The sequence below is a fragment of the Marmota flaviventris genome, chromosome 11 (assembly GCF_047511675.1).
Source record: "Marmota flaviventris isolate mMarFla1 chromosome 11, mMarFla1.hap1, whole genome shotgun sequence".
NCBI classification, from domain to species: domain Eukaryota; kingdom Metazoa; phylum Chordata; class Mammalia; order Rodentia; family Sciuridae; genus Marmota; species Marmota flaviventris.
This window is the reverse complement of record NC_092508.1, coordinates 20,738,009-20,764,288: the sequence shown is the minus strand read 5'-3', so window position 1 is coordinate 20,764,288 and position 26,280 is coordinate 20,738,009. Positions and strand designations below refer to the sequence as shown.

Here is a 26,280-nt window from a genome sequence, read left to right as displayed (position 1 = left end):
GTATTATTGTGGATTTTTTGTCTTAAAATTTTCTTAATTACTTGTATATTTTAAAAATGTGTTCAAAATTGATCTAAGCTGATGTGACCTTTCAGCAAATATTCAGGCCTTTAGTAAACCCCAGTGATCTTCAGCAACTGGAAGAGGAAGTGAAGGCTATATTTTTCTTCCTCTGTATTCTTGTAATCAGGTGGCAGGGTGCAATGAAATCAGGTCAAAGCCCAAATTCTTCTAAACATATAATGCTAATTAATCAGAAATTATACATTTGCTACCTGTAACCCCAGAGAAGTCTTCCTTTCAGTTCCCAAGCACACAATGTTGAAATAAAAGTTGTACTAACACCTGAGTGAAAGTTTGATTCTTCGGCAGACACAACAATATTCTGATAACAAGATCTGACAACATACTGACAGATCTGTGAAGCAGACAAAGAACAAATAGGGCTCTGGGCCTTGAACATGGCAGGGTTTAACAGATTCTTAACATCATCTTCAGGAAAAGATGATGGAGACCAACAGTCTTTCTAGCTATCACTGTCTTGACTATCACTCATTTCAAAAATATTCCTAACGTACTTTATGCAACCTAATGAACTTTCTGGTGTACATTTTGATAAAGATAATTGCAACGATTAAACCACCAGCTTTGAAAAGTGAATTCCTGATCAGCATGCTTCAAATGCTAACTACATGTCTCTAGGTTATATGATAAGGTTCTGTTACACGTATACGTATTTTTCACAATTAATTTTAAAGAATATTTAAAGGAAATTGCCACCTAATGACTAGAGTTGTTGAGTTTTGAAAAAGTAATGAACTACAGGTTTATGATTTCTTTAGCTATTTTAAATGTCACAATTTTAATTTATAATATTATTCTCTCTAAATATTTAGAACCTAGATGAGACATGGTATCAAATAAACCCCATTTAGCTCTTGAGCAATCTAAACTTATTTGTTCAATGACTTAAAAATCAGGAAACCAAGTGTCCATCTGTGGTGTTAAATATAAAAGAGTACTTTAGAAGCCAATAACACTTTTTGAAGCATTGTAAACGGAAAGTTCAAAGTGGCTGGCCATTTTCATTCTGTATATGTCATTTGAAATTTATAAAACTATGCCCCTTTTAATTCAATTTAATACAATTAAACGTTTTCTTGTGGTATTAGTAATAGAATGATTTGAAGACATGAATAAGTACATGAATCCCATGAAAGGAAGCCAGGTCTGTGCCAAGATCGCTCTCTGATCACTGGAAAATAATCCAATAAATGAGTTTCTGCTGTTGTTAATGCTGTCCTTTTCCAAAGCTACTGCCTCTATACAGATCAATCCTAGGGAAACTTACGCAAAAGTTTTAACTAAAGGAAACTTTAACAAGGCTCTCTAAAAAACATTTGTCTACTCTTTTAAATAAATTTACAGTATTAAATAATACTGTACCTAAAATAAAACTTAGAAATAAAGCCCTAATATAAAAGATACATACATTTAGAAATGATTCACAAAGAAATAATATGTATTTCAATAGAGTAATTACAGTAAAACTGGACTAATTATACTCAAAGGAACATAGAATCACTATGAAAATGATAGCTATAAACACAGGCTTGGGTATTATATTGTTGACTCAGATACTGTCACGATTAAGTTCCCTGGAGAAAAGATTCTGAAATGAAGATTGGCATGCAAGATGTTTATTAGCAAGTAACTATGTTGGAACTGAGATGGGGTCACAGTAGAATCTTCTGCCAATCTAACAGGGAGCTCTAGAGCTGGGCTAACCCTTCATACACTGCACCAATGGACTAGTCAATTGACACAGGATGCCCCGGGGGCACAGTAAGCTTGGGCAAGGCAGATGTCATCAGCTGATGGCAATGTCCAGACAGGAACTCACCTGAGAGGTCAAAACCAGTACTGTCAGTAGCTAAGGGAATGAACAGGTCAGGCCCCAAGCAGGGGACCTGAGCAGTGCCCTACATCCTATGCCACAATCTACCCTCTGTGCCACTCAGAGCCACTTGGTTTTTATTACCAGATCTGAGGGAGTCTCCTCCAGGATTCTGGTGTGTTTCTTTTTCCAAGGAAAATTGTATGAAGAAAGCTAATAGGACAACCTACAGCCCCACGGCCAGCTTGTCTCCTCTCTCTCTTCTACATTCCTGATCAGTACTCTTTGAAACTGTCAAGGTCATTGAAAGCAAGGAGAGCCTAAGAACTGTCATAGCTAAAAGATGGCAACTAAATGCAATATGGCGTCCTAGATGGGATCCTGAAACAAAAATAGATACTAGATAAAAACTCAGTACATTTGAACAATACAGATGTTACTTATCTGCCATCTCCTGGGATGGAATATTGATTTTGGTTTACTGTCTTGGCCAGGGAGTGGATAACTTTCAGAAGTTTCTACTTGGCTTTCCTAGTAAAACGGTTTTTAACCCACAAGACAAGAAAAGAACAGAGCTTCTGCCAGCGTCCAAGGAAGTACAGGCAATTATTTATCTGGAAGTGGGGAGATCACCACCGGGTACATCTGTGAATTCAGTGGACCTCATGTAAGACCTGGGAGAAAAGTCCATATATTATCTGAATGCCATATGCCTCCATTCTAAAAGGAGAATGGCAATAATATCCTGAGTAGCAACGTCAATGTGGACCTTGTGCCTCATGGTCCTCTGAGTGTCTGTGTACCACCTTTCTTCAGTGTACAGGTAGCCAGGTAATTAAGCATATTGTCATACTCCCTTGCAATGGTATCACAAATCCTTTCTGAGGATCCATCTTTCCTTTAGTGAATAGTTTCTGGACTTGAAGAATAGCCTTGGCCTGGAAACTTGGCAAGAGATCATAACGTTTGTTAAGGCAGCTGTGTCCTACCTCCTGATCATCCATCCTTAAGACCTTTCAGTGGCATGGCCTGAAAAATATTCTTATTGTTTACCCATCTAATCGGCCATGTTCTATTAACCATCACTAAAGCTCTCTGTGGGCCACTCATTATGATAATTGTGCCCACATTGCTCTGACAGTGGAACGTTGCCACGAGGCCCCCATTCCGTCACGCCTTTGCTGCCAATAGTCCCACTGCTCTGTCAGCATCTAGCCCACGGAGCTGCCATAGATAGAGCTTCTAAGTGACACTGGTGGCCCTCACCAATACATTCTTTAGAAAACGTGCCTTCCTTTATTGTGCTGTGCAATAATATTCATGAAATACAAAATCAGGTATTTGATCTGCTAGTTACAGGGATTTTCCCCTGGCATATCCTAAAATAAATAGCAATTAATATAAACACTTCCATCCATCTACCACTTGAAATCATCCTGCATATTCAGATGAACTTTTGAGAAATCATCAACAAGGAGATGATTAAACATAAGAAAGCCCTCCAATCTCCTGCACATCTGCAGCCCCTGGTCCTGCTGAGCACACAGTGACTTCTGAAGTGGCCACCTCAGTCACCCCTGAGCCCTTCACCACCCAGCCATTTCCACTCACTGCAGTACAGATCCACCTCTTGACTGTGTTTAGGATGACAGGAGGTCCTTCAACCCATCTGCCTCTTGGCTTCTCTGCCCTTTAATTGAAAGAGATTATGGAAAGGATATCTATTCCTTTTTATTTTTCCAAAATATAACACACATCCAACTTGCAAGTAAATACAGAAGCTTTTTAATTCCTTGGAAAAAAATTTCTGGATAATTCCATGTATTTTAGTAATCATACAGACAATCTTATTCTTACTGGTTCATTACCAAAAATAAAAACTATGGTAACAATTTATAACTCCATAGATGCAAATAATCTCATCTACTTTGACATTGAAAAAGTCAGAAAGACAAAATATAAATTCTGAGTGCAGATATTAAAACCATATGACATTCTAAGATTATCTTTTTATTTTATTGCTTGTTTTGCTATTTGTATGTTTATCTTCCAAGAGCCTACAGAAGTGAGGAAAATATCTGCAGGCTAATTTTAAACAACATGAGACAAGAGTTTAAGTACTAAATATTTTTTAAATAAAACTTTTAGTTTATTTATTAAACTAGAAAGGATTTTCCAGAAACACATCAGCTAAATTGTCCTGTAATGCATTAATAAATGGAGAACATGTATCTTTTAGGAAATATTTTAAACATAGTAGACACTACCCAAAAAGTTAATCATGTTATGAAAATTTTCAAGTCACAATTTCTTGGACTAATACAAGTTAGTTTTTAACCTGAAGTCAGAAGTGCAAAATCTGTAAAAAAAATAATAATAATAATAATAATAATAATATTGCCATTGTTCTCAGCACTCTACTGATAAATCCTACACATCCCTAAAGGCTTTTCAACAAAATGAACCACAGTCTCTTGGCAAGCTCCTTGCTTAAGTGGCAAGTAACTTTTGAAGCTGTGGACAGAAGCAAGCTCTGTGGATAGCATTGCTCCAATGTGAAAATCATCTGCAAAGAAAGCCCAGCAATAGCCTTGCTTCCTGCACATCTGCAGGTCTGCATAGGTGCTCCCTGGGCAAGTGAGACTCTTGGCTCACAAGTCGGAAACAGATTAAAGACAAGAGAAGGAAGTGAAGGTCACACATCTTCAGTTTACAGATGCTATCCCAGTTAAATGCCAGGGGCTTTGAACTAGAAATGGACAATATGCAAAAATGAGGTCACCAGATAACAAAGTTGAGGGTGTTAAGATGCATGTACCGCATAAGAAGACAGAACTTTTCATCTGTAGTGACAAGAAGTTTGCCTAAAGGCCATGCTAGCTGGAATCCACTTCTGAGCATCTCTCCTGGGCCTTTCTACCGATTCATCAATAATCATAACTGATATTGAGAATGACACTTGGGACACCCTCCAATGTTCTGCAGGCTTTTCCAAATCAAAGAGAGGCCACATAATGCCTAGTCTTTTGAGATGAGGGGTTAGCCTATGTTTTATTCTAATTATTTGGGGCTCAATGATAGCTCTATTGCTTTAGTAATTAGAATATCCTATTCCCCAAATAGGACCAATGATCGGAGCTTATTGTACAACCAAAATGAAGGTTGGGACAATGGGCTCTTAGAATCTAATTACCATCATGAATTCCCCCACTGACCAACTCTTCAACTTTCTTTCTAGATGCAAGATCACCAGGGTGTTTCAATGAAACCAGAACATTTCTTAGAAGTCCTCACAAAAACCCAACATTGTTGTAGAGCTCAGGATTATTTCTGATTAGGCCCTCTACTTGCTGGCAATCTTCTACATGCAAACATCCAACTTTGGTTTGCTGTTGAGTCCGAGTGGAAGGATTCCCATTCTGCCTCTTAGTCTCCTTTAGGGACTTGGAAATGGAAGGTAGTGTGGTTCTTTCTGGCCATCAGCCAGGCAAGGGACCCCAGGCATTTTGGGGTAAGTTCGACTAGCAATTTTAAAGAACTCTTCTGCAGCATCAAGAGCAATAAGACGGTCCTGCAAAAATGAATGAATAAATAAATAAATAATAGAAACAAAGATGGTTGTCAAGCAAAATCAATCTAATAAAAACAAAACCTCCCTAGAAATAATAATGAACAAGTAAAATATTTATTAAATTTTTCCCAACAAATTTAAAAACATACCTTCACCCTTTATTTACATTACCCAAGAAACACTCCACCAGTCTTGGGGTCCTTCCAAATGACTTTTCAATCTTAGGTTATATAAGCAATATCCCTTACATCTCTTCGACCTACAAATCATTCAAAAATCTAACTACACAGCAGAATTAACAACAAAACAGGCTCTTGAACCACACCCCAAGCTGCAAGAGCTTTAGGTGTAATCCAGAAAACTGGATTTTTAAAGCTGTTCAGGTGACTCTGGTGCCACTTGGCCACTGGAAGCCAGTGCATAGGATGGCAGCATGAGCTGCTACCTCCTCCTGCAGTGGTGGCTGGTGGCTTCAGAATGAAGAGCACATTAAATACTAGAAAAGGCAAAAATCAAAGCAAAATTAGGGCAGATTAAAAAAAAAAAAAAGGCATCCACTTACCACGACAAACAGGTATCTCTCTGAGAGCTCCCAGCTTCTTGGAAAAATACTGGTCTCTTCAGCCAGTTTCAGCAGCATCTCTCGAGCTTTCCTTGTGTTTTTAGAATCACTCATGGTGCTGAGTTTAGTCACCGACAACAAAGAGTCCACTTCCTTTTGAAAACCTGAGGCAAGAAGATTGACCTTCATGCAAAGTAGCCACTAGGAAATGTCTGCCCTGCAATAAGGTTCCTGCCCCCTAGGAGATAGATGAAAAGGGACCCGAATACAGAATGTATACAAACATCGGAAGACTGAGCCAGAGGCACTACTCCATGTGCTGCTCCCCAGCTCTGTGTGACTGGCAGAGTCTTTAATTAAAATACTTTTGCTGTTTCTCCCAGTTGGCTTTTCCGTGTTAAATTGTCCTTCAGAGTTAAAAGCACATACTCACCCACTGCCTCTTTCGGCCCTTTGTTTAGTTTGAAACCCTCGTCCCTGTCCGCTCTACTCTTGCCTCCTCGAGGCCCTGTCTCTAGAATTCCTTCTTGCCCCCCCCACCCACTCGCCCTGCATCACCTCCAGATCCCTATTTCTCCAAGCCCAGATTTTCTTCCTCAGAGAAATATGGTTGGCTGGTGAAAATTACTTACCCATAGGTAGAAAAGACCCCAAGACTTAAACCTTCAGAGAATAGCTTAATTGTAAAAAGAAGACTATTAATTCACGAGAATATCGGGTGAGTTAAGAAGGCAGAGGCCCACCTCAACCCACGGCATCCCACTAAAGCATCAAGGGCTATCACATGGCACCCTCTTTTGAAAAGTGACAATCCCAGGACATTGTGCGCTTTCAAAGCAGAAGGACCAAGGACTTCAAAATTGATAAATTCATTTTGTAAATATTAAAACAGGTTTATTTTATGATAAGAGGTTTATTTTATATTAATTTTTATATTAATCTTATATTATTTAATAGTTAATATAAATATTAAGACAGATTTATTTTATGATATTTATCACATCACAACCTGGTAGAATTAAGAAAAACTATTACCTGGTATCTACTCTAATGCTACAAGGGTTTTTTTCCCAACCTTGAAACTTTTCTTCCTTCTACTTGTTCAGAAATTTTGTACCAAGTCTTGCTGCCTCTCTTACAACCAAATGTGTCCTAGCCTGCCTCATCTATAAAGCTATTAGTAACTGGCCAATTATCTCCATTTAATCCAATGTACGGGGGAAATAGTAAATCGTAGTCCCCGGATGACTTCACTGCCCTGTGCTACCCTGTATGGGGACAGATGGAGTAGCACATGGCACAGTATGTCCTTGAGACATGGGCTGGTGAAAACCGAAATATCAGAGGTTTTTTGCTTGAGGATATGAGAGCAGGATTGGGAAAATAATTAGTACACGGTAGTTTTAATTAGCCAATTACTGCCATTCCTTTTGTAAAAACCATGGTGGAAAGAGTAATGATCACAACTGGTTATTTTTACCATTTCACAATTTCTTTCAGACTCACCCAAATCTTCTAAAATGCGTTTCCATCTGTTTCTCACTTCCCTTCGAATCTGCCGCAGGGCATAGATATCATAGTTAAGTTTTTGCCACTCCTGTAAGAAAATTAAAATTCAGTATTATTCATACCCTCTGGCCTAAACCTCTACCTCATTCTTGACTGTCATGTTGCTTTAACGCATGACCTCCCTTTTGACTAATCTTCAAAGCATGCCTACAAGAAGAGCAAGGGATGAATGAGATAGAGCCAGCAGGAACACCATCAGCTACCATGTCTGCAGAATCTGCTGAGTACAAGGTGATAGGGCACTTTCCACAAACATATTAAACTCTTCACTTTATTCTCTCAGAGATCTCACCTGCAAAATGGGTTAAACAATGGTAAATATTTCATCTAAGATTGTTATAAAGATTAAAGATATACAAGCACAATACCTGTGTGTGGTGAATGACTAATATAATTTCTGTATTTAAGCCAATTGTTAGATGAAGAAATGGAGGCTCAAAGAACTTAACTAATTCGCTGTCATCCTGCTCACAGGTTCTAGGATTAATATTTAAACCCAAGTCTTACTGCAAAGTTCACAATGAGGGTGACTCCCCCAGAAGCTCCCTTTGTTAGAAATGCCGGAACCTGGGAATCCCAAGCATCTTGATTCCTAGCCAATGCTTTCTACATCAAAGGCTCAGTACCACTCTGTCTATTTTTTAAAATTTTTAAATTGATTTTTTAAAATAAATGACAGTGGAATGCATTACAATTCTTATTACACATATATAGCACAGTTTTTCATATCTCTGTTTGTATATAAAGTATGTTGACACCAATTCGTGTCTTCATACATGTACTTTGGATAATGATGTCCATCACATTCCACCATCCTTGCTAACCCCCTTCCCCTTCCCTTTCCTTCCCACCCCTGTGCCCTATCTAGAGTTCATCTATTTCTCCCATGCTCCCCCTCCCTACCACACTATGAATCAGCTGCCTTATATCAGAGAAAACATTCAGCATTTGTTTCTTGGGGATTGGCTAACTTCACTTAGCATTATCTTCTCCAGTGCTATCCATTTACCTGCAAATGCCATGATTTTATTCTCTTTTATTGCTGAGTACTATTCCACTGTGTATATATGCCACATTTTTTTATTCATTCATCTACTAAAGAGCATCTAGGTTAGTTCCACAGTTTAGCTATTGTGAATTGTGCTGCTATAAACACTGATGTGGCTGTGTTCCTGTAGTATGCTGTTTTTAAGTCCTTTGGGTATAGCCCGAGGAGAGCTGGGTCAAATGGTGGTTCCATTCCCAGTTTTCCAAGGAATCTCCATACTGCTTTCTATATTGGCTGCACCAATTTGCAGTCCCACCAGCAATGTATGAGTGTACCTTTTCCCCCACATCCTCACCAACACTTATTGTTGTTTGTCTTCATAATAGCTGCCATTCTGACTGGAGTGAGATGATATCTTAGGGTAGTTTTGATTTGCATTTCTCTAATTGCTAGAGATGATGAACATTTTTTCATATATTTGTTGATTGATTGTATATCCTCTTCTGAGAAGTGTCTGTTCAGGTCCTTGGTCCATTTATTGATTGGGTTATTTGGGTTTTTTTGGTGCTTAGCTTTTTGAGTTCTCTATATACCCTAGAGATTAGTGCTCTATCTGATGTGTGAGGGGTAAAGATTTGCTCCCAGGATGCAGGCTCTCTGTTCACCTCACTGATTGTTTCTTTTGCTGAGAAAAAACTTTTTAGTTTGAATCCATCTCATTTATTGATTCTTGGTTTTAATTTTTGTGCTATAGGAGTCTTATTAATAAAATCAGGGCCTAATCCCACATAATGAACATTAGGGTCTACTTTTCTTCTATTAAACTCAGAGTATCTGGTTTAATTCCTAGGTCCTTGATGCACTTTGAGTTGAGTTTTGTGCATGGCAAGAGATAGGAGTTTAATTTCATTTTGCTGCATATGGATTTCCAGTTTTCTTAGCACCATTTGTTGAAGAGGCTATCTTTTCTCCAATGCATGTTTTTGGCACCTTTGTCTAATATAAGATAATTATAATTTTGTGGGTTAGTGTGTGTTCTATTAGTGTTAGTGTGTCCTCTATTCTGTACCAGTCTAAATCACTGAAATAGAAACAATTGAAAAAACTGGCAAAACAAAAAGTTGGTTCTTTGAAAAAATAAATAAAATTGACAGAGCCTTAGCTACCCTAACGAAGAGAAGGAGAGAGAAAACTCAAATTACCAGCATACATGATGAAAAAGGTAATATCACAATAGACACTAGAGAAATACAGAGGATAATTAGAAATTATTTTGAAAACTTATACTCCAATAATATAGAAGATATTGAAGGTATCGACAAATTTCTTAAGTCATACGATTTGCCCAGATTGAACAAGAAAGATATACACGATTTAAACAGACCAATATCAAATGATGAAATAGAAGACACCATCAGAAGCCTACCAACCAAGAAAAGCCCAGGACTGGACGGATACACAGCCAAGTTCTACAAGACCTTTAAAGAAGAACTAATACCAATACTCCCCAATTTATTTCAAGAAATAGAAAAAGAGGCAGCACTTCCAAACTCATTCTGTGAGGCCAATATCACCCTGATTCCAAAACCAGGCAAAGACACATCAAAGAAAGAAAACTTTAGACCAATATCTCTAATGAACTTAGATGCAAAAATTCTCAATATAATTCTGGCAAATCGAATATAATAACATATCAAAAAGATCGTGCACCATGATCAAGTGGGATTCATCCCAGGGATGCAAGGTTGATTCACCATACGGAAATCAATAACTGTAATTCATCACATCAATAAGACTCAAAGATAAGAATCATATGATCATCTCAATAGATGCAGAAAAACCACTCTGTCTTATTTACTTTCCCTCGATGGGATGAATCTTTCGAGAACTCAGCAAGCCATTAACAGGCTATCATTCTGAAAAGTTCTTTATCAGTCTTGTGTATCAGGCCATCACATTGTCCCCCATACAGAGGCTAAATCTTTTAGAAACATTAGAATCTTCATGGAACTAAGTGCACCTTTGAAGTGTCATGGAAATTTGTTTTTAGAGAGGGTTATCTACATAGAACTTTATAGATAGGTCCTTTTATAGAATATACTTTTTCTTCTTTCCAATTCCCTACAGACTGGAAAAACTGAGGGGGAGAAAACCTGAGTGCTGTCCTCTTCATTAGATGGGCCTTTTATATACTTCATTGCCCAATCAGAAAAGACCCAGACTGTCCAGTTTGGATCCCAGCTCACTATATATTAACAGCCTGACCACAGGGAAGTTCTCTGCCTCTCAGTTGCCTCATCTGCTATATGGCAATACTCCTACCTATGCCCTAAGGCCTACTGTGAGGCTTGACAGATTAATATAAGCCCTTCAAATACAAGGTGGGCACATTCTCCTCCAAATCAGTGTAGATGCAATTTAAAAACAGAAAAAAAAATCCTCCAAGATTTAGAATGATTTCTACTATGAGAGGAAAATGTTATGCATTCCACTACTTATTAGCCCATTCCTCAGGACACCCAGAAGAAATGTGTCTGTTCTCAGCATCAAATGGGATTTTATTTTTCCTAAACACTATTTTAACTTTTTGGACATCAAATTTTATAACTGATCAGTTTCTACTTTAAGTTGGAAATTTAGTCTTTTCATTTATATATATATATAGGATTTTGGGGCTGGGGATATGGTTTAGAGGTAGAGCACTTGTCTAGCATGCATGGGGCCCTGGGTTCAATCCTCAGCATCACACAAAAATAAAATAAAGATATTAAAATATATATATGATTTAGTAGGCATTTTTTTAATGATTACAACTCAGGGGCTGCTTTTTATGTCTTCATTATGATCTTTTCTTTTTTGTTCTCATGTTCTAGTTCATGTGAGTTGCCTTAAATCCTGTTTCATAAAGACTATAAACAAAGCATCAGACAGAGTGGTACAATATGCTTATCGTCAATATAACTGACCCTGTTTTCTGGATTTAGTGAAAAGTGATCAGAACTTTAGTTATACAATCCACAGAACTGCTTCATGTCCACACACCTTAACACAAGTAACCAACCACTAGGTGGCTTCACTAACTTGTGATTGAAGGTCTCTTAGTTTTTCTTAGTTCTTTAGGCCGATACCTCAGGCCTTGTTCTAAGTGTAGACAAATCTTTATTTTTCAGAGATCCACTCATCCTTGGATTATCCGTATGTTCCCTTCCTGCTGTCCATCTATGAGCTATTTTGCTATTCCTAAATACCCACACCAAATGCTATACAAATTCATTCAGTGTTACTCTGACGATGCAACATACACCTAATTAACAGTACTAAGAATGGGTCTGTACCTAGTGCATCTCTGGATCCCACTGTCCTCTAGTGTGGCTCACAGGCAACTTGCACACGATAGGTACTTGTTAAGATCAGTGGAATGAAACTAGGCATTTCACATATATGCATACCATTACTGTCTTCTTTTAACAGAATCATCATGAATAAACACATTATAGTATCTAGAAATTCTGTGCAACATATAAAGCTCTTAAACCAATGGAAGTTTTTGGTAGGATTTTATCTAACAATTGTCATTTGATAAAATAAATCATAACTGGAGAATCTGAATTGCTCTTAAACAAATGACCCAGTGAACAGAATCTAAGTGCAGTAAATGAAGAATGGGGATGTACAAAATCTAATTCTAATACCACTTCCTGGTATTAAAGACAAGCAAGGAGCAAGTCTTTTTTTTTTTGGTACTCAGCTATTGAACCTAGGGGCACTCAACTACTGAGTCTCATCCCCAACCCTTTGTTGTATTTTATTTAGAGATAGGGTCTCACTAGGTTGCTTAGAGCCTCACTAAGTTGCTGTGGCTGGCTTTGAACTTGTAATCCTCCTGCCTCAGCCTCCTGAGTTGCTAGGATTACATGTGTGCACCACTGTGCCTGGAAGAGCAAGTCAACTTATGTACAATTTACATATTGTAAAGATTTATCTTTTAAGCTTGGGATAATTTGAAAGTAACAAAGATCAGTTAAACATTCTTCACAAGTGAATTCAACTCAATTCTAGTAGACATCAAAAGTTAAAGTCTTATTTTCTAAAATAATTTGTTTTCCCGTAATTTCTGAAATAATATACTGTAGTCATTATGGTTCTGTGGCCCTAGATCTTAACAACAAATAAATTAACAAAGGTGTAGCAAAAGAAAATACAGAGTTAACGGCACAAGAAATCTGGGAACCAAGTCAAATTGAAAAACATGTCATTAAAAATTAATAACTGAAGACCTTTATAGCTGAATTCTTAAGGTTATTCTCCTCTCTTGTTGTTGGCCAAATCAGATTAGGGCTACTAGATAAGAAGGTTGAGGCAACAACATGAAAGGCAGAGCAACCTGGATCTCAGTCCACCATCAACAGCTAGTTCTCCAGGAGCTGGCCTTGACCTTGAACCCTGCTGTAAGCTCCTCAGATCACTTCCCTGTGCATAAAATTAAAATGTTTGATGCTCAGGCCAGTATCTCTCTATTTTTGCCACTCCCAACCCCCTGTAACCCTCATTCTACCCTCTGCTTCTGTGACTTGACCTTTCAGGTTCCGTATATAGGTGAGACCAAGCTGTGCTTGTCTTTCTGGGTCTGATTATTCCACTTAGCCCAACGACTGCTAGGTTCAACCATATTGTGCAAATGACAGAATTTCCTTCTTTTATGGCAAAATAACATTTTTCTGTGTGTATGTATTCATCTATTGATGAATACTGACTGATTCTGTATGGTGGCTATTAAGAGTTATGCTGAAATGATATTGTGCTGATACACAGCTTGGTGACTAGTGACAATAATAAATAACACCGTCTTGTTTACTTAAAATTTCAAACAATAGCAGATTTTAAGTGCTCTCACCCCCACAGACACACAATAGGAATTATGGGTGGTGATGAATATGCTAATTAATTTGACTGTGGTAATCATTATACAATGTATATAGACAGCAAATCGTCACTTGTACTTCATACAATTTTCACTTGTCAAATAAGTACTTTAAGAAACAATTTGATTCTTATCCCTACTATCTTAATGTGAGGTTGTAGATAACTGGGACAATTAACAAGTGATTTCTACTTCTTATTAAAAGGTGATCTAATGATAAGTATGTGAAGTAATGCAAATGTTAGCTCAATGGAGCCATTCCACAGTGCACACGTATTTCAAAGCATCATCTGTGTGTAACAAATATTTTCAATTTTTATTTATCAATTAAAAACTATTTTTAAAAAATATGATTTATACATTTTTAAATGTCCTTTAACAATAAATTATATATATTTTAAATCATCTTAAACTCTTAAGAGCAACCTCAAAACAGACCAATTTATTTTTAGGTATAAAAATAATGTAAGGACATTATAATAGAAATAAAAATTTAAAGAAAATAAAATGACAAAATAAAAGCCACAGGTTTCCTTTCTCATTCTCTTTTTCTAATCTTATTTCTCAGAGGTAGCTATATTTGAATATTTCACCCTTTTCTTTTTTTTTTTTTTTTTTTTTTGGTGGTGATCTACTCTACAGCTTCAAATAATAGGCTTATGCTTCCAATTTTTGTTGTTGTTGTTGTTGTTACTAGGTATTGAACTCAGGGGCACTTAACCACTGAACCACATCTCCGGCCTTTGTTTGTATTTTATTTAGAGACAGGGTTTCACTGAGTTGTTTAGAGCCTCGCTAAGTCGCTGAGGCTGGCTTTGAATTTGAGATCCTCCTGCCTCAGCCTATGGAGCCACAGGTGCATGCTACCAAGCCCAGCTATACTTTCAATTTCTTGTATATTATCTTTAAACTTCTTTGATACGACTGCCCATATGGACAAGGAGTAATTTGCTCTTCCTTTGCTCCATCTCTCTGTGTGTGTGTGTGTGTGTGCATGTGTGTGTGTGTGATCTCTGTCTCTGTTTACACCAATCAGGATCCATCCCTCAGGGCTGGAACCTTGCTGTCCCAAACAAAAGCCAGGTCCTAGTAGGAAGGAAGAAGAGGGTATATATACTGGGGATACTGATGTGTCTGTCACAGGAGAGATAGGATGTTTGCTTCTCCAACATCTATTTTCCCCTTCATCCAGATTTTTCTCTGGAGAGCAATTATATCTGCAGCTGTAAGTAAACTTTGATGGATTTAAGTCAATAAAGTCAGCTTTAGCTATATGTGAATGTTGGCTTAAACCCTAATCAGTGCTTAGGAAAGCTTTCAGTGAGATAAAACGGTCTCCAAAAGACCTTTTTATGGAAATAGAGAGGGGAGCTGGCCATACCCCTTATCGTCAATCTTTTTTATTTTTATTATTATTATCATTATTATTGGTACTGGGGATTGGCCCAGGGTGCTTAACCCCTGAACATATCCCCATCCCTTTTTACTTTTTATTTTGAGACAGGGTCTCGCTAAATTGCTTAGGTTGGCCTCAAATTTGTGATTCCCCTGCCTCAGCCTCCCAGGTTGCTGGAATTACAGGCATGTTCCACCATGCCTGGCCTTATCTCTAATCCTCAGGTGAGGAACTAAACAGAGTGACCCTGGTTGTAAAGTAACAGATGTACTCATAAAACATCTAAGTAAATTCACCTGTGCAATGGGCATGCCATGCCACCTTTCATGTGTGTGTGTGTGTGTGTGTGTGTGTGTGTGTGTGTATCCCCTGTTTATAAGCACAGTGTGGCCCTCCATTGTACATTGCCACCTGCCCCTGCCACCAAGGAGTGACTAATAAAATACCCAAAACCTCTCCATTGAGTCCTCCAAGTTCTTCCTTTTTACTTGGGGTGCTTGTAGCCCTGGGGTTGAACAGCATCATGACATAGTTGGCAGGATCCCAAAGAGACAGGTGCTGAGTTGTTTCCAGAGTTGGGAAAGTCCATGGAGTCTGCAGGGGGAATCCCAGGCTGGCCATGAACCTCATTGTGATTGTTGCCTATTGGAGGGATGGGGACTGTCACATGAGCATGGGGATGCCCTGAGAGTTCAAAGTAGAGGCAGATAATGCAAGTGTTAGAAGCAGTATCCAAAGTAGTCACGGGAAAGCAAAAGGAAACAAAAGATGCCAGCCATGGTGGCTAGGTTCCTGCTGTGTGCATTAAAGTCAGCCACAGACCAGGAAGGAGCCAGCCACATGGGCTCAGCTTAGAAAGAGTTAAAATTAGAAAAAGGCCCATTCAGTGCAGCCTGACAGTAAGGATCTGCTGTTGAAGTGCTTAGAACCTGCAGATGGGTGTCTGCAGGTCATGGCCTGCTGTTATGCTAAACTGAGGGGACATTATGGACCCAGAACCTGTATCAGGACATTGATGACTCAAAAAAACTGGAGCCCTGAGATGTGAGAGCCATTCAGGGGTCCACTAGAGCCAGTCACTCAGAAGCTGAGGTGGAGCATGAAGATATTACAGAAGCTAGACCAGCTATGAACCAAAAGTGCAAGACCCAGAGGAGTGGCCTGAGGGGCTGACCTAGATCTGTTCCCAGCTCCAGAGGGATGTCTACATATCACTATCAGACCTTGTACCCCTGCTGAGCTGGGGTCCAAGTTCAGGCAGGAAACAAAAGAAGTGCGCCTGCAGGGCTGCCCTGCTTGTGGGACACTGGATCAGGCTAGATAACAGTGAATAGTACAGAACTGTCTAAAGTGGCTTCAGTAACTGCTCACCCTGCTTTACCTCAGCAGCTTTAAGGCAGTGCCGCTGATGCAAATGTGGGTCATTACTAGCTTGTCTGCTTCTCCCACTTGCCAATACATGGCCAGATTCAGGAGACATTCCTCTGCCCAGAAGCCCACGAGAACCTATGGAAGAACTACAGAGCTATTTGTGGGAACTGGAAATGAAACATGCTATTTATGTGCAGCCTTTCCCAGGATCAGACACTATGATTTACTACTGGGATGAGGGATGCAGCAATGCACACAGCCCCTCTGTCCACTTACGGTGCCCTGGTATCAATATTATCCCCATTAGTAGAGCATCCCCTCCAGCAGGCAGTACAACTGACAGCAGAAGATCTAGGGGAGACCGACAGATTGCAGCAGAAAAGAGGAGTCTGTAAACCCAGAAGAACCTCTCCGAGTGTCCTGTCAACAGATGCACATGGACTTAATGGCTACAGGAAATAGAAAGAAAACAAAGAAACAACCTAATGCCACCCTAGTACAGTTATGGAAGCAACTGCCAAAGGATAAGAGGCTTCAGCCACGACCTCTCCATAAGGAAACAAAAAGGGAGGTGATCCAAAAGGTAAAATAGACTCTTACTCTCAAAAGAGACAAAGACAAGCCTCTCCTATTAGGAGATGTGATGAAACCAGAGCCCAAAGCTCCCCCTGAGGAATCCTAGTGTGGGACAACTAGGGAAACGGTCAAGGTTCAGGGCTCAAAGCCATGTCTCTGGATGGGAGGTCATGCAAAGAATTGGCAACACACTGGTCTTCAAAAAGAATTCAGAGTAACAGCACTGGTGGACACAGGAGCCGAGCATACATTGATATATGTCCAATCCTAACAAATTCCCAGGCAACTGAACTGCTTTTGATGAATACAGAGGAAAAACAGTGAAAAATCAAACTGTAACATTAACATTGCAGCTTGGACACCTCCACCCTTCCCTGACCCAGAGTTTATAGCTCCTGTTCCTAAATATATAATCAATGTTGATATCTTCTGGGGTAAATACCTACAGACTATCGTAGGGGGACTGTGGTTATGGGGACATTAAACATGTCATCTATGAAGCTAAACAATATTAAGAGGACAAGCTAAACACCCACTTGTTGTCTTCCCTGTGCCCAGCAGAGAATTGTTGCCACCAACATTATCAGCTTCTGGTGGCCTTCAAGAGGTAATAATGGAGACAATATGCAGATTGGCTTCAATAAACCTAATTTGCTCAACCCACAGTCCTTTTAACTCCTCCATGTGGCCCATGAAAAAGCAGGATGGAACATGGCGGACTGACAGTGCATTACAGGGAATTAAAGAAGGTGACCCTTCCACTTAATGCCATCCCTTACAGCACTGCCACCATGCCAGAGGAGCTCAGCACTCGATTGGAAACGTGTCACTGTGTGTTGGATCTTCCTCATGCTTCTTTATTGTAGATGGAGTCCTGAAGAGTCAAGCCTGCCTTGCCTTCACGTGGCATGTGCATGTTACCTCAAGGATTTCTCCATCGCCCCATCCTGTGTCACGGGATTGTAATGAACCTGGTGAGCTCTGCTCATACATGTTTATAGAAAGATAATTCTGATTCTCATTCGGTGCTCACCAAGGCTCCCCCAACGCTTCTGACTCATTTGCAAGGGAGAGGATGGGTTGTTAACCCCGACAAAGTGCAGGGCCCTGGCTTTTGGGTAAAATTCTTGGGTGTTATTTGGTCAGGTAGGACAAAGGTCGGACCTCAGGCTATGAAAGACAAAGTTCAGGCATTTCTACTTCCCAACACAGTAAAGCAAATACATCAACTTGCTAAGGTGTTATTGGAGGGCTTTCATCCCTAATATAGCTCAGTTATTATGACCCCTATATAATTTGTGTAGGAGGGGTTCAGCCTGGGAATGGACTGACCTTTTAATCTGGCCAAATGGACAGTAAAACAGGCACAAGCTCATGAAATATTAGATATATTGAAAACTGTTGAGCTTACCACCCATGTTACTCCAGATGGCTTTGGATGAGGCTTATGGCAGTGGATTAAGAGCCGTAAGACCCCCACTGGAACTGGGTCACCCCAGAAGATACCAACATTACTAAGTTATGGAAGGTGACAGAGGAATGTTATGGGTCATTGGAAAGACAACAGTGTGCTACTTCTGCTGCTCTTCTCATTGTGAAACCCATCACCAGGGAAGCATCAGTCGAGGTCGCACAACAAGATAAAATGGCTACAGAGGAAACTGCCACTTGGCTACAGCCCAGATTAAAGTATGCAGGACAAGACTATGTGGGCAGCTGAGACATGCTGGGGACTGCCCATAAAGAGGTCTGGTGTTGTTGCTGCATGACAGGACTGCCTCGCCTGCTCTCAGCGCTACCTACAACAACCTGATGCCACTGACAGGCACATCAAGCAAGGTGACGTCCCTCTTCAGTGATGTTGGCTGGACTACATTAGTCCTCCTGTTATCAGAAGGGACCAGCTATGCCCTGGCTCACATGGACACAATTATAGGCTTGATGCAAGCCTCCCCCCCAGCAGAAGAGCCAATCAGGGACTGATCCAGCTGAGTGCCGTGTATGGCACACCACAGGTGACTGAGAGGGACCAAGGAACCCATTTCACATGTGATGTCATACATACAGCAGTGGACTCAAGACCAGGACATATTATGGATTTTCCACCTGCCATGCAGGGGTGGGCTGCTCATCTGCCTGATGCACTGAGGACACTAAATGAGAAACCCAGACATCAGTGTCCTGCAGCCGTTTCTTTGTGTGTTAACACTGATGGCCACCAGCATTAAGGCTACAGATAAAAGAAACTTCCATTGAGCATTTTTTTTTTTAGACCAGCCTGAGACACAAGGAACAACTTACTGCTGCCAACTCCTCAAGACATCTCATCAGAGACAAAGAGCATTAGGTGGCCATGGACTATAAAATAAACCCCTGGTGGTCTGCCTTCTGACCCTCTTGGGGAGGGAGAATGTCTAAATTTACAAGTAAGCCCACTGTGTTGGGACCCCGACCCTCACAAGTACATGATATGACCCTCTGGTATCATCACCCAAAAAACACTGTGCATCAGTTTATGGCAGTTACATATTTCCAAGGTGTCTTACTCATTCTATATCCCTGAAGTACATGTGAATGGCACGATACACTTGCCCAGGCAGGCCTGCTGTGCAGGCTACTTTACTAAGACAAGATCATAGCGTAGCCTGTATACTGCCTCATGGAGCTGATTTTCATGCCTATTAAACGCTTGTCTTATTCTCCGTAGGTTAGCAACAAGTAACCTATTCCCGAACTGGGAAATGGAAGTTGCACAACATGCCAACCAAACCAACTAACTGTTGGATCTGCTCAGAATTCCCTGTGACTGCAGCACAAGAACTTCCCTGGGTAGTCCACCCTGCCAATGAGATGGACGGACTTGGATTAAACAATGGGGCTAAAACACAGTACTCTCAGGCTTTAACCCAAGTGCCTAAACAAATGAATGCTATCTTAATTACCTTTAACATGCTTGCTGATAAGATTCTTGCTCTTTGTACTGCTGTTGTAAGACATGGATGCAGTGTGACATCGGTGTCCTTTCCTAAGGGCCTCACGGAAGACAGGGGACAGTGTGAGATTGTGAGGGACAGAAAGGGGCTTCTGAGGCACTGAAGAGGTGGAGTGTTGGGTTAAATGCTAACCAGTGGCTAGGAAAGCTTACAGTGAGAAAGGTCTCTAGAGAATGTGATAAGAAAGAAATAATAAGAAAGAAAGAAATAGAGAAGGGAAGTTGGCCACGTCCCTTATGGCTAATCTTTAGGTGAGGATCTAAACAGAGTGACCCTGGTTGTAAAGTAAAGGCTATACTCCTAAGACATCTGAGGAAATCCACCTGTGCAGTACGTATGCGGCCTATCTTATATATTCCCCTACCACTCAGGAGTAAGTGAGTAATTAAAATGTCAAACCCCTCCATTGAGCTCCCCTTTAGGATCAGTAAATGGTATATTTGGGACATTTGCAGCCCTGGGGTTGAACAATGAGAATTATCCAGGGAGCATCTGAAAATACCAACGCACAGGATACACCTCCCAGACCAACAAAATCAGAATTTCTTGAAATTAAAAAGCAGGTTTGAGATTCGATGACAAGCCAACAGGCATATCCCATGGGTTCAGGGATGGGCACATCACCCAACTCAAGCCCCGGAGATGTAATGAAATCCATGAGGCCTTGGAACAATCAGGAACAGGCTTCCCTCTTCCCCCCTTCCCCTGGATGCCATAGGCACAAAATCCCAATGCTTTAATTGCCCCGAGGAGAGCCAGACTAAGGAAGGAATTAACTCTCAGAGGAAGACAGAGTGAAAGACAGAGATAGAGCTGACAGACATCCTGAAGTCTGAATCCAGTCTCCTCTGAAGTCAGTCCTACTTCTGGATTCTGGAACTCTCTTCTATGAACCAATTCCCTTTAGAGCTAGAAGCTCTTTTTCTGGTCCTTGCATCTAAAAAGAATCATGTTACAAAGCCCACTCACTGAGTATACAAACAAAAAAAGAAAATATAGATAATACAAAAAAGATTGGTCTCAAATTTTGCCAGCTCTTGCCCCTGGCAAGAAAGAAATTACAGCATGCAGACCTATTTAGCTGGGGATTGATGGGGCTCACAGAAGATGCAATAGCAAGGGTTCTGCTTCCCGCATCCCAGACCTTCTGTCCTGCAGCACCTCCAGCAATGACACAGATACAACTGCAGCCCTTGTCTGCAACCAGGGCTGTATTTTAGTCCTCCCCTGAACTTTGTCCAGTGGAGGAGAGCCTTTCCGCTCTTGCAAACTGTTGTTATAACAGGGGAGAGAGCTGGCTCTTTTCTAACTGTCATTTCTTCTGAAGATTCAGGGGATAGAGGTCCAACTACTACAGGCCTAACCGCTCAGCTCCCTTATGAAGACATACTGTCACCTTATAGATGGATGGGCCATCTATTTCCAGAGCCCAGCCACCTTAAAAGAAAAAGATGACTATGAAGCACTGCTTCCTCAAACTGTTCATTTTACCTTATACATTTATTATTTGTTTATGTTAAGTAATACATCCATTCACAATTCAAAAAGTGCTAAAGGCTCTGTCCCCAAGCCACCAGCACCCTCTCTACAGGTAACGATTTCTCTTGTAACCATCCATGTTTTTTTTCTTCTCATAAATGGTAGGATACACTGGGCATGTGGTACAGACCTGTAATCCCAGAGGCTTCAGAGGCTGAGGCAGGAGGAATGCAAGTTCCAAAGCCAGCCTCTGCAACTTAACAAGGTCCTAAGCAACTCAGTGAGACTCTGTCTCTAAATAAAATATTAAAAAGGACTGGGGGGACTGGGGTTGTAGCCAGAGGTAGAGTGCTTGCCTAGCACGTGTGAGGCACTAGTTTCACTCCTCAGCACCACATAAAAATAAATAAATAAAATAAAGGCACAGTGTCCATCTACAACTAAAAAAATTTTTAAAACGGGGGGAGGGGGGCAATCCCAGAAAATCAAAAATGGAATGTTTTCCCTGTTAAGTGCATGCTGATCCATAATGGGGGTGGGAGGAGAGCATGGGAGGAATGGAGGAACTTTGGATAAGGCAAAGGGGAGGGAGGAGAAGGGAGAGGGCATGGGGGTAGGAAAGACGGTGGAATGAAATGGATATCATTACCCTAGGTACATGTATGAAGATACCAAACCTGTGACTATATATTGTGTACAACCAGAGACATGAAAAATTGTGCTCCATTTATGTAATGAATTAAAATCCATTCTGCTGGTGTGTATAACAAATTAGAAGAAATAAATAAACAAATATTTTTTTAAAAAAGAGCTGGGGATATGATTCAGTGCTTAAGCACCCCTGGGTTTGATCTATGGTACCAATAAATAAATAAGTAAATGGTAGAATACCATACCCTGAACTTTGCACTTAATAAAATAGGACAGCTATTATTCTGCATCAGAACACAAGATGTTTGGCTTTTCTTTTAATTAGACCATAAGATATAAACAGAAACCAGAATTATAGTAAACATACTTATTTTATAGAAAATATACCCCTCTTGAATTTCAATATTTTCCAAAGTGTGACTTGAAACTAAAAGAATTCCTGAAAACTTTCTGCTTCCTACTCATTCTTGCCAAAATCACCATCAACAAGTATTAAATTTTCACAGGTATCATGCACTATACACAAACAACCCTTTGGAAATTTCCACTGTGGCTCAAATACCTCCAACATGGAAGGAAGACATCATACAAACGTGACTATAACACTGCACAACAAAATTAAACACATCTCAATCAGGGAGATATGCATCATGTAGGACCCAAATACTTTGACTTGCAAGTGGTGGCTTCCTGGTGAAATGAATTATTTGAACATGGCAACTATTATTTGTTTCCATTTGGTCTTCACCAGTTCACATCATCTTATGCTACTTTCTACTTCAGATGAAGCAAGACTGACTCTCCAAAATGTTGAGAAATCCTTACTGACTGCTTCTCCAGTTTTGCTTCCTTTCATCTTTTAGGTAGTGGAAAACATCAGAGGAAAAGGAGAAAGACATGTAATACACAGTCAGTATCAAGATTTTGACAAACATCTAATAAATGAGTGAAATCTGAGACAGATAATGGAGACTGGGGTCATCTTGCAGCCACTCCGGAATACTCAAAAGCATTGGGGTCCGTCTAACGAAATGCCTCTAATACGTACTGTGGGGCTCAGTTTCAGAGCCAGGTCATCACTTTTATCAGTGATATAGGAAGGTCAAAGAGCACAAAAGTAGAAAGAAACCCTAACATATGCAATAAAGAATCACAATTTAAATAATACAGAGGGGTGGATATCAAAATTTATTAGGAATAAACAAAAATATTCCTGGGTTGAAAAAACTCAGCACAGAAAGTACCGGAAACAGGGACGAGCCTACACAGCATTTTGTGTGAAAGAAAGGCCAAGGGTTTGAATAAACCAGAATCTCCAAATCCACCTAAATGTGGTGTTCAGTCTGCATTTATTAGGCACCTTTTCTGTGCCAAGAACAGCCCTGAGCTTGCAAAAAATAAAAATGAGTAGTACATGGAGCTTGCACTAAGGAATGAAAACATAGCCCAAAACTAATGTAACCTTATACTGCATTAACAGAAGCACTGCTGGAAAGTAAGTAGCAATGAGTGTCCTCTGCACAGAATCCTGGGGGAGCCACCTGGAGAGGGAGGCTGCTCAACTGTCCTTCAGCAAGGAGGAAGCAACCAAGAGGGCCACCTGCTTGGAAACCATGTCCCATTGGCCTCCCTGACAGACCTGGGACCTAGAGGGCTTAAGGGGATATGATAAACATCCTTCAAACATTTTCTATGTGGAAAGATTCCTTTTCTTCTTTGCAAAAAGTTCAGAAATGCAGAGCTCCATGATGAGCTATGACAGGCCAGAGCCCCTCAGCAGGCACATTGGAATAATCACCCCAGTGCCAAGTCCAAGAGAAAAAGGATTTATGAGGAAGCAGTTCACTTTTCTTAACATGACGGCAGCCTTCCCCCATGCCAGCCACCACAGCACCCTTCCCATAATCCCCTGGCCTCCTCTTCCAGTCCATTTCCCACCCTCCCCAGGCTGCTAGATGGCTGCAAGGGAACCTGCGCCTGCCGCTCTCACTGCCTCCACTTACTCTCACCCCCTGTCCCCTGCAGCCGGCCTTCTTCAGGACCTGCTCCACCACCCTGCCCACCCCACTGGTGGCCAAATCTGATGACTTCTCAAGATCCTTTACAAAGACCTTCACTTTCCCTATAGCATTGAATCCTGATGGCCTCTCTCTTCTTAGCAAGCCTCTCTAGGTTTCTACGGGGAAGAAGAGTGAGCCCCCTTATCTGCCATTTCAGTTTCAGTTATCCAGGGTCAACTGTGACCCAAAAAATATTACAGAGAACATTCCAGAAATAAACAGTTCAGAAGGTTCACCTTGTGTGACATTCCAAGTAATGTGTTGAAATCTCTCAAAGTCTCATTCCATCCCACCTGGGACACAAATCATCCCTTTGTCCAGCACATTATCCATGCTGTATAAATCACCTTCCCATTAGTCACTTGGTACCTGTCTCAGTTATTAGATCGACTATTGAGGTCTTACACTCAAGTAACCCTTATTTTACTTAGTAATGGCACAAGAGTAGTGATGCCACCAATATAGATATGCCAAAGAGAAGCCACAAAGCAATTTCTTTAGCTTGAAAATGTGGAAGTTAATAGGGAAGGAAAAAAGGTTTTATTTATGTATTTTTATACTTTACAATGCTGGGAATAAAACCCAGGGCTTTGTACATGCTAGGCCAGGGCCTACCAGTGAGCTACACTCCCAACCTGGGGGAAAATTATAAACCGAAGTTGCTAAGATCACTGTTAAAGAAAAGTACATAAAGAGTTCCATGCTATTTGTAGTTTCAGGCATCCCCTGGGGATCTTGGAGTGTCATCTGCAGAAAGGGGACAACTATCTTAAACACCCACTCGGGGCTGTCAGCACTGGATCCTCCACCACCCCATGAGATGGCTACCATTATCCCTATTCTAGAGAAAGGTTCAGTGTCTTGCTTAGGGCTGAAGTCAGCAGGAGTAAGTCTGGGGTTTGGGATCTGTTGCCACTAAAACACACCCTCCATACTCTTTGTCCTCTCTTCCCTTTGGTGGTGCCTCTTCCTTTGTCTCTTTCTTCATGCGGTTTTTGCCCAAGATTCTGTCTTAGGCCTCTTCTGATCTCTTTCTCCCTGGATAATTTCCCCAGTACCTCAACTTCTGTCATCACTGCTTCTGTCAGTGACTCCTAAGTCTCTTTAGCGTTCACCCAAGCCTCAGCTTCAGGTCTCAGTTTCCACCTCTGTGCTGGATGTCAGAGTGTGGACAGCCTGCTGACACGTGGATAAGCCCAATCAGACTCCTCTACCGGCCATTCCCAAGCCAGCAACTCCCTTCTATGTTCACAACTTGGTCAACTTCTGCTCACTCCCTCTAATCCCACCTTCCAACTCCAAATCAGTCGCCTAATTTTGCTGATTCCTCCTGTTACAACATTCCTCTCTTTTCATTTCCATGGCCTTAGCCTTACTTGGTCTGAATGGCTGCTCACCAGTCCCTCTGCTTCCAGAAACTAAATTCTCCAATCTCCTCCCAACCATGCAGGACATTTCTCTTTCCAAAAACTTCAGTGGTTCTCTATTGCTTAATGAATAAAAATTTTTTTTGGTGTGTGTGTGGGGGGGATACTCAGTATGTAACTCAGGGGCACTCAACCACTGGCCACAACCCTGTCCCTATTTTGTATTTTATTTAGAGTCAGGCGTTCACTAAGTTGCTTAGTGCCTTGCTGTTGCTGAGGCTGGTTTTGAACTCGTGAGCATCCTGCCTCAGCCTCCAGAGCTGCTGGGATTACAGGCATGTGCCACCACGCCCAGCATGAATAAAATTTCAGTCCCAAGCAGGCTACCCATGACCTTCCCTGTCCAACCTTGTTCCTGATGATATCCCCTCCCCCTACAGTATTCCCCTGACTCTGGGAGACCACCACTGTGTTCTCCAGGGCACCTGGACCTCCATTCCTTCAAGCAGAAGGTGCCCTCACGTTCTCATTCCTCTGCATCTAAATCCTACACACCCTTCAAGACTCAGCTCAAATGCCACCTCTTTCAACTTCCAGTTGAAACTAACTTCTTCCTCCACTGAATTTCCTCAGCCCCTTTGTGAACACTGTTGTAGACTTGCTGTCTGGATAGCATCACTTAGGTGTCTGTAATGTCTCCTTTGCTATTCAAGTGTGAGATCCTTGGACACTAGAACCTGGATTTGCCCAAGTCCTACATAATGCTGGAACACAGTGGGTCCCCCAGTGGGTTTGCTTAATCTGCCTACATCTGAGAGCCAAGTTCTGCTGGTGAGTGGATCAAGAAAACAGCACTAAATCTTATAACAAAAACACATG

General features: G+C 40.8%; 1 protein-coding gene across 1 annotated transcript in view; it reads right to left on the bottom strand.

The window, feature by feature from the left end:
- Positions 1-3,666: 3,666 nt before the first annotated feature.
- Positions 3,667-26,280, bottom strand: part of Mreg (melanoregulin) — a 58,900-nt gene continuing 36,286 nt past the window's right edge. Inside the window, exons 3-5 of the mRNA XM_027941897.2 lie at positions 7,537-7,627; positions 6,031-6,194; positions 3,667-5,468 (exon numbers count right to left, since the gene is read on the bottom strand). Of these exons, the coding sequence (XP_027797698.1) occupies positions 5,334-5,468; positions 6,031-6,194; positions 7,537-7,627 (390 nt within the window). The 3' untranslated portion in view covers positions 3,667-5,333. The remainder of the gene's footprint in view (positions 5,469-6,030; positions 6,195-7,536; positions 7,628-26,280) is intronic.